The following is a 12,403-nucleotide window of genomic DNA, read 5'->3' on the forward strand; positions in this document are numbered from 1 at the left end:
TTACAGACTCTGTTTGTACACAGCTCTTGTCATATCAAGGAATCGTTCCACGCACATCCCCTGCATCCAGGACCTTCTAGAAGATGGAATGGAAGGAGCTAATTCCAGCTTTTATGCGTTTATTTTTTATTTTATAGTAGTGTAGCAATGCCATAGAAGATGCTGAAATTGCAGGGATACTGAAGTAACCCAAATCTTGTGTTTTGATGGTCACACTGTGCACACAAAGGAGAGGTCTCCATTTTCTGTCAGGTCCTTCATTAAGGATGGATGAAGCTTCATTCAGTATCAGCTTGCTGACCACCAAGTTATGAGCAAGTTTCCATATAAGAACTTGCCCCAGGATGTAATTCTTGAAAGCTCTCCTCCCTTAGCTTATTGCAGAACCAGAGAGCTCTTAGCTGAGTGTGTTATGTGGAGAAAGTGAAAGGTTTCCAATTTTTGCTCACCAGACCACCTGCTCTGAGTGAAGTGCACCTTGCCACAGAAAGAAGGTAAAAGAAGCTGTCAGTTCAAAAAACCCTCATTTCAGAACATTATTCAAATTAATGCAAAAAAAAAAAACAGCAGTAAGTGTTCTCTGACTTTCTGAAGTCTATTTAGTCATTCCCCTCCCCCCATTTTTAGTGGTGGAGAGAAGCAAACATGACATCTGCTCACATCTGCCAACTATTTTTCTTCTTAATTCAAATTGTTGTTTCTCGACATGAGAAAACCCCTCCCACTTAATAGAAAATTGTACACAGCAAACCATTCATTAAAGGAGGGGGAGAGGAAGAGGCACTTCTGTCCTTTAATCTTTCTTAAACAATAAATCCAAATGTTCAATCTGATACTGCTAACAAACCAAAAGAAGTTGCTGACTCATTTTCAAAAGGTGCTAAGCCACAATTTCACTTTGGACAAGTGTTATCCACAGAAGTGCTCTGGCAACCTGAAGGTTACAAGTACTTTATTTTTGATGAGTTCTCTCAGCTGTCCAAAGCACTCAACTCTTCCCCAGCACACTTATTTTTATGTCAATCCATTAAACAATTTATACTCATATCCCACTGCTCCCTCTCTCTTTACATCACATATTAGACAGAGTTTTCCTCAAATTAAGGTAAAAATTATCAGGGAATGAAGAATTCATGGAAACAATGGCCAGGAAAAAGCAATTTGCATACTACACATAAACTTTTTCAGTCAGCACTCTCTCAATATTGCCAATTTTATTGGAGGCCTTCAGAACTTTGATGCTCTCCTTTCCATTCTTCCCACAGTTCACCTGAACCAGAAAAGTTCATTTTTACTGATTATGCCCTTCTGTCTGTGTGGTGCTCTTGTAGGAGTAAAGAAAACATTTGGAGCACCCTCCAAATGTAAAACTCTTGCAATCTTTAGTAAATTCTGAACAGGGAGTGTCTTTAAACATTAAAATATAATTCGTGTCAGGTTTTTAAAGCATATTGTTATTCACAGATATTTAGCCATATCTATTCATCAAGGATTTCTAAGAAGTAATTCATATAATATATATATATATAGATAAATCTATATTGCAACAAACATACAGCCTTGAAAATGTAATTTTCAACAAGACTTAACAACATGAATTTCCCTCCTTCCTTTAACACACAGCACACCAGCAAACACCAGTTCTTGCACAGGCTGAGTTTTTATCACACCATTAAAAATATCTCCCTAATGCTCCATGAACCTCTAAAATAAACTATGCAAAGAAACAAAGCTTCCACTTTGGACTACAATTCCCCCCAATTACTTCAATTACACAGGGAAAAAAATCCATTCTTTCATATCAGGATTGAGACCTGTCTTTTGGAAGCATTTTTTACCTCACAGGTTCCCTTTTTGCCATTATATGACTGTGCCAGTTATAAAAACACAGACACAAACCTGATTTATACAATTAAACTTCCTATATAAACCTCAGATTCCAAGGGAAGTAAATAGGCAGAGTAATGTGAAATTACTGCTGTACACAATATTGTAATATGACAGAAACACTTGGAGTAGAAGTTTTCTATTTAAAACCCCAGATTTTTGAGTTAAAATACTTTAAACTGCTCAAAGCAGGAATTACCCAGCAAAGCTACTGAAATACTATTTTGAAGGCCAGAAACAAGTGAGAAGCAACAGATTTTGCAAGAAGAAAAGGAAAATAATACAATTTTAAAATACCAATATAAGAATCTGAGTAAGTTGTCCCTATCAGAGTAGTGTCTGTTATCTACACTCACTGAACAGAATCTGAATCCAAGACTCTGGACACCCAAACTGTCCAAAATCCCACAGTGAAAACATCCAGCACCATTCCAGGTTAGCTTTTGTGCTGCTTGGCTTTTACCACTATCACATACAGGGGTTTTGTACTCCCTACCCAGCAGAATATTTTCCAAATCCTGACAATTTCAAAGCTGAACCTTTCTGTAAGAGTGTAGCCATGGCAGGTTATAAAAATAACAAGGTAACTGCTCTCCCTCACTATTTGTTGGGTGTAACTTTGGCTACAAACTCACAAGAAAAACTGAAAAACTTCCCAGCTAAATGATCCAATATCCTCCACCACACTAATGATTCCATATTCAGGTAGATGTAGCAGTGTAAGTAAAATATTTCACTGCTCTGATTTATCCAGGTCATTTTGCACGTGACATGGTACACACAACCAACACGACACGATGCCAAATCCTCACTGGCTGTGACAAAGCATTTTTCACCTGACTCCACAGATATTTCACGTGCACGTTGGTCAAGGAAAAATGGGGGGGGAAAGTGAAATCTTTGTCACCTTTGAGCTCGCAGCAAGTCACAGAAGTTTGATAAAACTGCTTCAGTAATTTTTGCATAATGCTTATCAGCAGTTTTGCTTAAGTGGCTACATCTCTAACATGGAGGACTAAAGAAATGCTGAAGCATCAATGCAGCAGGAACACTTGGAATGCCTCTCCTGCCTGACACAGAACACACAGATCCTCCCAGACAAGGGGCTGCAGCTCACCGTGCTCCCTTCAGGTGCAAAATGTTTTAACAAGCATCCTTTCCCTTTTTTTTTTGTTATTATTTGGGTATTTTTTGTAGGAGTTAAATGATCTTAGTGAGCAATTGTTATTTTAAAAAGGCATCACTGGCTGAACTCTTTTCCAAGCTGCCTTTGCCAACTCCTTGCAACTGGCAGGGTTTGCAGCCCCTTGGAACGATAACTGGCTCATCCTCTGGTTTCCATTGTCCTGGAGTAATGAGACACTCGGAGCTGACATCAGCACAATCCCACTGATTTTTTGGGACAGGGATTTGATCTACAATGCACATGCATCGAAAACTACAAAACACATATTAGTCTTTGCTGCCATGACTGTTTTTACCAGACAGACAAACATTCTCCCAAGCTCTCCTCCAACCAGCATTATTTTTATACATCTCCCCCTCACAGAAGCATGAGCAAGATTGTGCAGCAAACAAAAACTGATTATCTTGATATATGGCAGACAACTCTTTAATTTTTAAAGTAAATTAACCAAATTTAATAGACACCAGAATGAAAAAGATACATCTTGCAGCTCACCATTTAAAAGATGCAATTTGAAGGTCAAAGCCATATAGCAGCATTCCCCTATCCCAGCATTAATCAAATTGTAACCATTTCCTTGGGACTATGTCTTGTACATAATTCATACCCGACTGCTCTCAGGTTTAAAATCATCTACTGCCAATTTAAAAGAAAATAATCCAAGTGTAGAAGTAGCCACATGAAAATAAGAAAGAACCTCTCTAATAAACTAACTGCTGATCAGAGCTGTGAGAGACCATTGCCTGCTGAAATTGGAAGAGATGTCCTACTTTAGGGTTTGAGTTGCAAGAATTACTATAATCAAGCCTCACTGTCAGAACAAAAACATAACCTTTGAGGTTGTTAGAGGCTAAAACAACATTTCACTAACTTCTGTCTGCCTCTAGCTACGTTGAGTTAGAAATAGACCTCTGGTTTTTTGGCTGTATGTACAGTAAGTAGGTTCCTAGAGAAGGGGAAAAAAAATAAATGATTGAGTGAAGTCAATATTCCTGATCAATCAGAATCTCTGAACAAGTCTCCTTTTGACATGCCCCCAGGCAACAACAATCCCTGACCATCAACAAGACACTTATCCAAGGCTTGGAACGAGAATTCTGACACAGCCATGAGCAGGATTCAAACGTGACTCCAGGGCAGAGAGTGAACTTCCAGAACGTAGAGCTGAACACAGAGATAGCATTTATTTCTTCAATCTGATATGCATAGATGTACATTCACAACGCTCTACATCCCCTGGTGAAGGCATCTTGGGAAGGGGACAAAAGGGCTCTGACATATTTCAAATCCCCCAGGGCTGATAACCAAGATGTGTTCCAGTCACTGAACACCCATTGTTCGCTGAGACTACACATCACCAAAAAAGTCTGAAACTGTCAAAATACCAACCTCTCCCTTAAGAGGCAGAGAGTTTCAAACCAAAGGGAGCCAGAATCAAGAGTTATTAACATGGCAGATTTCTAACCAGGGCTTTCCCAGGAGAAATCTGTCCAAAGGCACTAAGGAACAAACTGCTCCCAGCTTCCTCCCTCTCCCCATCCTCCAGGACAATCCTTCACCTATCCAGCAGCAAACTTCTAAATGAGGCAGCACCTCAACCTCCAGCAGCAAACAATTTCCAATCAATTTTGCAGGTAACAAGCCTGTGCTAAGAAGTCATTTATCATTCCCATTGAAAATGTAACAAGCAGTCATTGGGAGAACAAGGCAGTGTGAATTACCAGGAGAAATTGTCCAGCGATGAAAAAATCCATTAGGCTACGACAAAGGTCAGATAACATTGTTTGGGTTCAGCCATAATTCTCTCTTCTATGAGATCCACGCTAAGATTTTGTGCAACAGCAAAGAGAAAATGTGCAGCTGTGGGCACCCCTCAGCCTCCTCCTCTGTGATCCAGCTAAGGAGGAGCTGTACCAAGTCCTGGGCACAAGGGACTCACACACAAATCCTCTTTTTCATTCAAGGAGGACAAATCCACGTCTGCAGAGCCCAAGGTGTCAGACACACCTCCAGACAGACACAGGTGACAGCCTCAGGAGTAGCAGCATGACACAGAACACGTGTGGAACAGCTCTGGGGAAGCACAGGCACCCACAGGTGACCTGAACCAAGAAAATACCCAAAGACACGGCTGGGAGACTCTAATCCTCCACTATCTCTCCCTTATACCCTAAGAGAGGTTAAGAGCTGGTAAGTCCCTGGGATGATACCTGCTTATCTACCTGTGCAAAAGGGTAATTCTGGACAAGCACAAACAAGGTGCTGATCTGAAACTCCAGCTACAAACCACTGCTGTTTCCAAATGTCCCTCTGTGATAAATCACCAGCAGACACATCCAAGAGGTGGCAAAGAAAGTAGTTTAAACAAATAATTTTAGTGGTTAGGCAGCACAAAATTGCACTTTCCAAATGGCTTAAATTTCACTGGATTTCCCATTCTAAATGTGTTTGTCTCGATTTAATCCCACAGGCAGGAGCACACAAAATTCACACAGGTCCTTCCACACAAGGCCAAGTTGGCCTTGGCTCAGGGCAAGCCCAGGCCAAAACCACCCAGCACTGGGTCTAAGTTACATCTCAGCCACACAAAGGATGTTCCCTGCAGGTCAAAACTGAGGTTATTTATAGGTCATAATAAGGAAGCCTTAAATGCACTAAAATATCAAGCAAACTCCAGTGGAAGTGCCATTTAAAATGCAAAGTTTGTAGTTCCAGGACAGACAGGAATAGGAGCAACAGCCCAATCTTTGAAGTCAACTATTCAAAGAAATAAACATCATTTCAGTGCATCAATTGTTTTTCAGATCACAGTATTTTTGTATGAAAATTCCACACATTATTAAATTGTTTCAAGTCAACTTCCTCAGTGGCACTTTAAACTCCTGTTTGTTTTCCAGCTTATCCACACACACACACACAAGCAGCATTAACAATTTCTGGTTACCAGGTCACCAAACCTTGGTCTCATTTTACACCTCAGTAATCTGAATACTGTACATTATTTGAAAGGAAATCAGAGTGATGTGTTTGTTGGGGTTTTTTTTCCCCTCAAATTAGTTCAGTCTCACCTTTAGACTCACCCAATTTAAATATCTAACTTCGTCACCTTGCTGATAAGCAGCTGGAAACCATCTACGTGGGGAATTGAGCTCAACAAGCAAACAGTTCCAAAGGAAGGTGCCAAATTTGAAGTACAACATTGTTGAGAAATACAAATATTGTCAGTCTTTCAAAAGGCTGGGTTTGAAAGCAGGTTCAGGGCACCAGGAAAAGGGGGGGGGAGAGGAATCACAAAAACTGAAGGTTTACAGATTTTGCATGGGAACAGCTGGTTAGTTCCTGGTGCCTCCTTCTGAGGGCTTCTCACTGATGGTGTGAATTCCAACCAAAACAACTCCAAACGGTTCAAGAGCTGCCCAGATCTGTACACTTCTTATTACATAATAAAATGAGCTTTACTATTTGAATTTAAAAATTCTAATTGCCCAACAAAAGGGATCTTATCAAAACATGTTTAAGACATCACTTGTGAATCACAGGCACAGCTTTCAGCACAGCTTTCTCATGAAGAAGCTGCCAGAACTCATAGGCTTGTGTTTTGGTTTTTTTCAAGGGAACAAGTGGGGAGCAAAACCCTTGCTTCTTGAAAATCCAGCAGTCCAAGGTGAGCTGCACACAGAGCAGAGGGTTGATCATTGCTGTAATAATTTGGTGAGGGTTACAGCAATATATTTATCTTTTCTGGAGACAACACTCCACTTGGTGCAGGTGTCAGAAGCCAGCCAGCCCCGAGTACCGGGATCCTTCCAGTGACCAAAGGATGGTGTGAGCAAGCTCCTACCTGAGAGATCATGATGGATCAGGTCAGCAAAGTTGGGGTCATCCCCCCACCAGAATATCCAGAGCTCCCTGCGCCCAGGCCTCTGGTCCCGGCGCCAGACGCTGAGCACGTCGGCCTTGAGGCAGCGGCTGAAGCTGCTGAGGATGGGATCCTCCTCCGTCACCGGGAACAGGATGGGGGCAGACGTTGGGCCCTGCCACACGTAGCGCTTCCATTTAATCCCAGTCAGATCAGCCTGGAGAGAGGAAAGAACTGTCAGGGCTCAGGCAGCTCCAGTGAGCACATCCTGCTCCGAGGTGATGGCACGGGGAGAAAGGGATCCCTCAGAACTGAATGGGAAACATGTTGGTTACTTTTGTGTGCCTTAGGAGGTAAATTGGGAACAATCAGGGATCCTGCTTTAATAGCTCATTAAATAACTGCAGTAAAGCAAGAGCTGTTTGTTTGCACTGCAGCTTTAAGGTTACACAGAGAAAAATCAGATTTGATTTAAAGTAAAAGAGTGAAAGACGAGTGAGTAATGTTATTATTCACAGACTGACACAGTCCAATCTCCTAAACACTTGCCTTAGCAAAGAACATCTTTGGCTTTCCTTACTTGTGCATACACTGCCTTTTCCATCCAAGATTACTCCATGGAAATAGGTGATACAGTAAATCACACATTCTTCCAGCCATCTACCACTTGGGAAAATTTCACAAGTTTCTCCATGGTAAAAAATTCTGTCTCTCCCTCAGGAAGTCTCTCGTGTTCACTGATTTTACCAAGAGCTATCATACTTTTCATTCCTCACACCACATTTCAAGGATTTAAATCCTCGTTAGACCTGCAAGAACGTTGATGATCCACTAAAACCCTTCCTAGGAAAAAATTAATTTGACTTTACACAGGGAAAGAGTTACTACTCTGTGTAATGGGTAGCAGACAATTCCTGGATTATCTCCACCACAACACCAAGTTTTAGCACTCAGTTTCGTCACTCAAGCACCTTAAGGCAGGTAGGGGAGGCATTGCCCCGGGTTCTCTTTGGGAAGGCAGAGCAAGGCAGGCTGGCATTTGCTAAGTTACTATTTTTTGTCTTCCCAATATGACAACACACAAAAGATTACTGCAACATTTAAACCTAACATGGCAGCCTCCCTACCTTCAGCAGGAGAGCAATTTGGATGAAAGGTTGTCTGCAACAGTTGCTACTTTAGAAAGACTTTCAGATTTAAAATTGTACTATTAATCTGGAGCTGCAGGCCTGGTGCAGGCTGCAGACACAGTCGGGCTGTCCAGATTCCCCTCCATCCAAAAATATGAGTGCCACAGATTGGCACAAGATTGTTGTAACAATCTCTGGAATCATAAATATCAGTCAGACAGCTAAGATTAGCTCATTTGCATTAAAAGCTGATGAAACAGCTCAGCACAGACACCAAAAAATTGCATCACAGTCCAGTTATATCAAATTTACTTTTGGAGCTACCAAAATTCAACAATATGAACGATTTGATACTTGGCTTTAAAAAAAAAAAAAAAAGACTACAAAATGGTGCACATCAAAACACAAGACAGGCAGGGCATCACCAAAAGAATAAAACCAAGCAGGGAAAGGGATCCGTTTAAAAGCGAGGAATACAGGAGGTTTCGCCTGGGATTTGCATGGGATGTCACCAGTGAGGAGGGAAAAGAGAAAGTTCCCCGAGATGTGGGGCCGGGAGGAGCAGCAGCAGCAGCTCCCTTCCCTTGTGAGAAACAGCAGGCTCAGAGGGCAGGGATAGGGGAGAAAGGAGGAAAAGTTGGAAGGCACGGAAAGGGAAGGAAAAGGCGAGTTGCGGGGAGGCTACTATCCAGGAAGAAAGCGGAGGGAGGGGCGAGGCGAGACAGACAGCGATGGAGGGGAACCAGAGGGGCATGGGAGAGTTGGCTGCTCCAGGCAGGGCCTACTCCGAGGGCTCATCCAGCAGAAGCTCTGCTAAAAATGGCTGCTTTGCTTCCACTGCCCCTTCCCCCTCCCCCAGAGCTCCCAGCCCTTCCCTCGGTGGCCCCGGGCGAGTGTGCGCCGGGGGCCGACACTCACCAGGCAGAAGAGGTTGGAATGGCAATCCTCCAGGCTGGCCCCGTTCGGCACGAAGCAGGAACTCATCCTCACAGCCACAACCCACACGCCATTATCCCACAGCCTCCGACAAGAAAGAAAGAGACAGACAGAGAGAGAGAGAGGGAGAGAGAGGGAGAGAGGGAGAGACAGACAGCGAGAGGGAAAGGGGGAGGGGGGCTCTGCACACGCACAAATAATAATACAATTAAATAAGGGATTTACAGACACACGCACGCGAAATAGTGGCAGGGGGAACAACCCGCGAGGAGAGACAGAGAGGTATAGGAGAGGGGGGTAAAAATATATTTAAAAAAAAAAAAAATTAAAAAAATTTAAGAGGAACTCAGAACGTTTTTTCGTCTTCTGGAGCTCAATCGGGGGTGTAAAGCCGCCGTGGAAGGGGAGAACAGAAAGAGGGAGGTGGTAAGTAATCCAACGACGGGAGATTAAGATCAAAATCCTCCCTGTTCCTCTTGTCTTCTCGTTCGCATAAGGAGGGGAGGGAGAGGAGGTAAGGTGAAGGGGTAATTGATCCAACAAGAGAATAAAAATGGGGTAATTAATCCAGGGGGCTAGGGGTAAAAATCAGTTGACATCCCTCCTTCCTCTCTTCTCAGATGCCAAGCGAGAGAAGCAGGAAAAATAAATAATCCAGCGGGGGCAATTAATCCAGAACCCCCCCTCCTCTTCCTCCTGTTCCTTTAGTCATCAGATGAGAAAGGGGCAAATTGTGGAATGACTGGGAAGGATTGGCCGTGGGAGAGAGAAAAATCCAGGCTCGTCTCTTCGGAGTCCGAGGGCAACAGGGTGTGGGGGGGTCAGATTCTTCTCCCCTGCTCCAAAAATATTCCAAATAAATTAAAATTTAAAATCATAAAAACAAACTTCAGGGGCCAGAAGCAAGGCCAGTCTGAAGAATTCGTAAAGGCAGAGCAAGAAAAATTTCCTGGGGTGTACCCCAAAAAAACATCTGCGGGGGCAGGGGAGGGGGGAAGGTATTCCTTGAGAGAGAAAGGCCGCAAAAGTCTCCTTAGCAGCCCAGCGGGGGATTAAATTCCCGTGTGGAAACCCCCCCTCCCCAAAACGAAATACTCCTCGCAGCGAGGGCGAAACCAAAATATCCTCCGTTGGGTAAAAATTCCTTCCGTGGGGAAAAGGAGGGAGGGGGAGAAGGGTGGAAGGAGGAAATTGCGGGTGACCCTCGAAGTCTCTTCGGGGAAGGATGGAGGAGTCTCCGGGAGGCCGATCCCCAGCCTTTTCGGGGGAGGAGGAGGCGGAAAATCGCAGAGTGTCTTCGGGGAGCCTGGTCCTCCCCAGCTGTCCTCGGGGGCTTCTCGGGGGACCCGCAAAGTCTCTTCGGGGAGCCCGGACCCCGCGGGGAGGGGGAAGCGACCCCCGCCAGACCCCCGGGCGCGGGGGGGTGGCGAGGCGGGACCGGCTCAGCTGCGAGGCCGGTCCTTTAAAAATAAAGGCAAAAAAAAAAATAAAACAAAAAAAAAGCAAAAACAACAAAAAAACACCCCAACAAAACAGCGGGAGGGGGGAAAAAGGCGGCGGGGGGGGGGTGGAATATAAAAAACGATCGTCTTCGGCCGGTCTGTCCTGGGGGGCGGGGGAGCCCCGAGAGCGCTCGCTCCCCTCAGGTGCGGGTCCCCGCGGGGGCGGCGGGCGGAGGGCGCCCTCCCCGAGGCTCCCCGAGGCTCCCGGGCAGGGCGGGGAGGCGGCGGCCGAGCCCCGGGCTCTGCTCAGCCCCGAGGGGTCGGAGCCCCGCAATTCCCGGCGCCGCCGACACACAGGCGGCCGCTGCTGCCGCTGGCGGAGTCGGTGCCGCCAAGCCCCCGCCGGCGCGTCGGCTCCCCTCAGCGGTGCCTCTGTCGGCGGCTGCCCGGCCGCGGCATCCTGTGGCGGCGGGAGCCTCAGCGCGGGTCCCCCATGGCCGGAGCGGGCGCGGATCCGGCTCCCGGCTAATTCCGAGACCCTTTTTCTTTAATGGCGGCCACAGGGACGGCGGTCGGGGCCCCCCTGCCGCGCTCCCATTGGCCGCCGCGCCGTCACGTGGGCGCGCACCGCCATGGCCGCCGGCGCCGCTGGGGGAAGGCGGGTGCGGTGGCGGCGCGCGGCCGCCAGGGGCGTGCGGGGCGCTGCGGAGCCCCCGCCTTGCTCGTTGGGGCGGCGCCATCTAGCGGCCGCGGGCGGCGCCGGCGCGGCGGAGGAGCCGCGGGTTCGAGTCCCGCTCCCGCCGGGCCCGCGGCTCCCGGGCCGCCGGGATGGTCGCGGTGGAAGAGCCGCGGTCCGGAAGGGGAGCCCAGAGCACAGGAACGTGGCTGGGACATTGGCACCGTGCTGCAGTGCTCCTTGGATGAGTTCTTCCTCACGTCCAGGTGGAACTGCCAGGGCATCGGTCCCTGCCAGGGCATCGGTCCCTGCCCACTGTGCCATGTCCTGGCAGCACAGGGCAGAGCCTGGCGTGTCTTTTGGCACCCCCAGTTCGATATTTGCACACCCCTAAGGCCCCTTTAAGGGGCTCACCCTTCCCTTATCCTTGCCGGGGCTCCTGTCCATTCCTGGGGCTGATCCCGGTTTGGCCCATAAGGGTTGGACTCACGGTGCTTGTGGATATCCTGAATTCTGTGCCCAGCCCAGGGCACGTCCGGCCAGCCTGGGCCAAAGTCCGGGCACAGAGTGTCCCCCAGCACAGGAACACTCGCCTTGGCTCCCCTTCCACAGCTTCCACCTCTTGGCAGAGGATTCCCCAGATTTGCACCGGCGCTTTACACCACGGAGCAAATTCCAAACTGAGGCCGTTGGAGCCTTTTTGAAAAGATAGGCAAGAATTGTGAAAGCTGATTTTAATATTTAATGCAAGCGTTAATGCTCTCACTAGTTCCACAGACAGCCTCTCTGCCAAAGCAGAGCCCTACTCCAAAACCCATTTTTTTCCATGCCCAGATCCATATTGTGCAGTTCAAGAGGATGAAGTAGGTGGCTTCTCTGTTACTACATGCACAGATTTGCAGAAGGACTGTGAGATTATTCAGAATTAAGATGCTACAGTGACAGTGAAAGCTATTTTTAAGAGATGTTTGGAAAGTGTATACATCTTACTAATCCTCTCATATTACACATTAATTTTCTAGGCAATGCCTTGCATGTAAAATGGAAAATTTTAAATTACTATATGCAGAATTTTTACTGCAGTGTTCAAGCGAAAACACAAACCAGTGTAAAGCAGATAAAGTCAAAGAAAGCCCTGAATGTCTCAGCTAACCTGACATTCACATTAAAATATGATATGTTCATGCAACAGCAGCACGTTGATCACAACTATGCAACACGATGATGTTTCAAAGGCACTGCAAATTATTTCAGGACTCCTGAACAAGACGAGCGACAACCTTCTGC

The 12,403-nt window shown here is 46.3% G+C and overlaps 1 protein-coding gene across 1 annotated transcript in view; it reads right to left on the minus strand.

The window, feature by feature from the left end:
• The window catches only part of MED13 (mediator complex subunit 13), a 53,206-nt gene extending 43,900 nt beyond the window's left edge, over positions 1-9,306 (minus strand). Inside the window, exons 1-2 of the mRNA XM_002199200.7 lie at positions 8,981-9,306; positions 6,915-7,149 (exon numbers count right to left, since the gene is read on the minus strand). Of these exons, the coding sequence (XP_002199236.4) occupies positions 6,915-7,149; positions 8,981-9,046 (301 nt within the window). The 5' untranslated portion in view covers positions 9,047-9,306. The remainder of the gene's footprint in view (positions 1-6,914; positions 7,150-8,980) is intronic.
• Positions 9,307-12,403: the final 3,097 nt, after the last annotated feature.

Source organism: Taeniopygia guttata, chromosome 19, assembly GCF_048771995.1.
Source record: "Taeniopygia guttata chromosome 19, bTaeGut7.mat, whole genome shotgun sequence".
NCBI lineage: Eukaryota > Metazoa > Chordata > Aves > Passeriformes > Estrildidae > Taeniopygia > Taeniopygia guttata.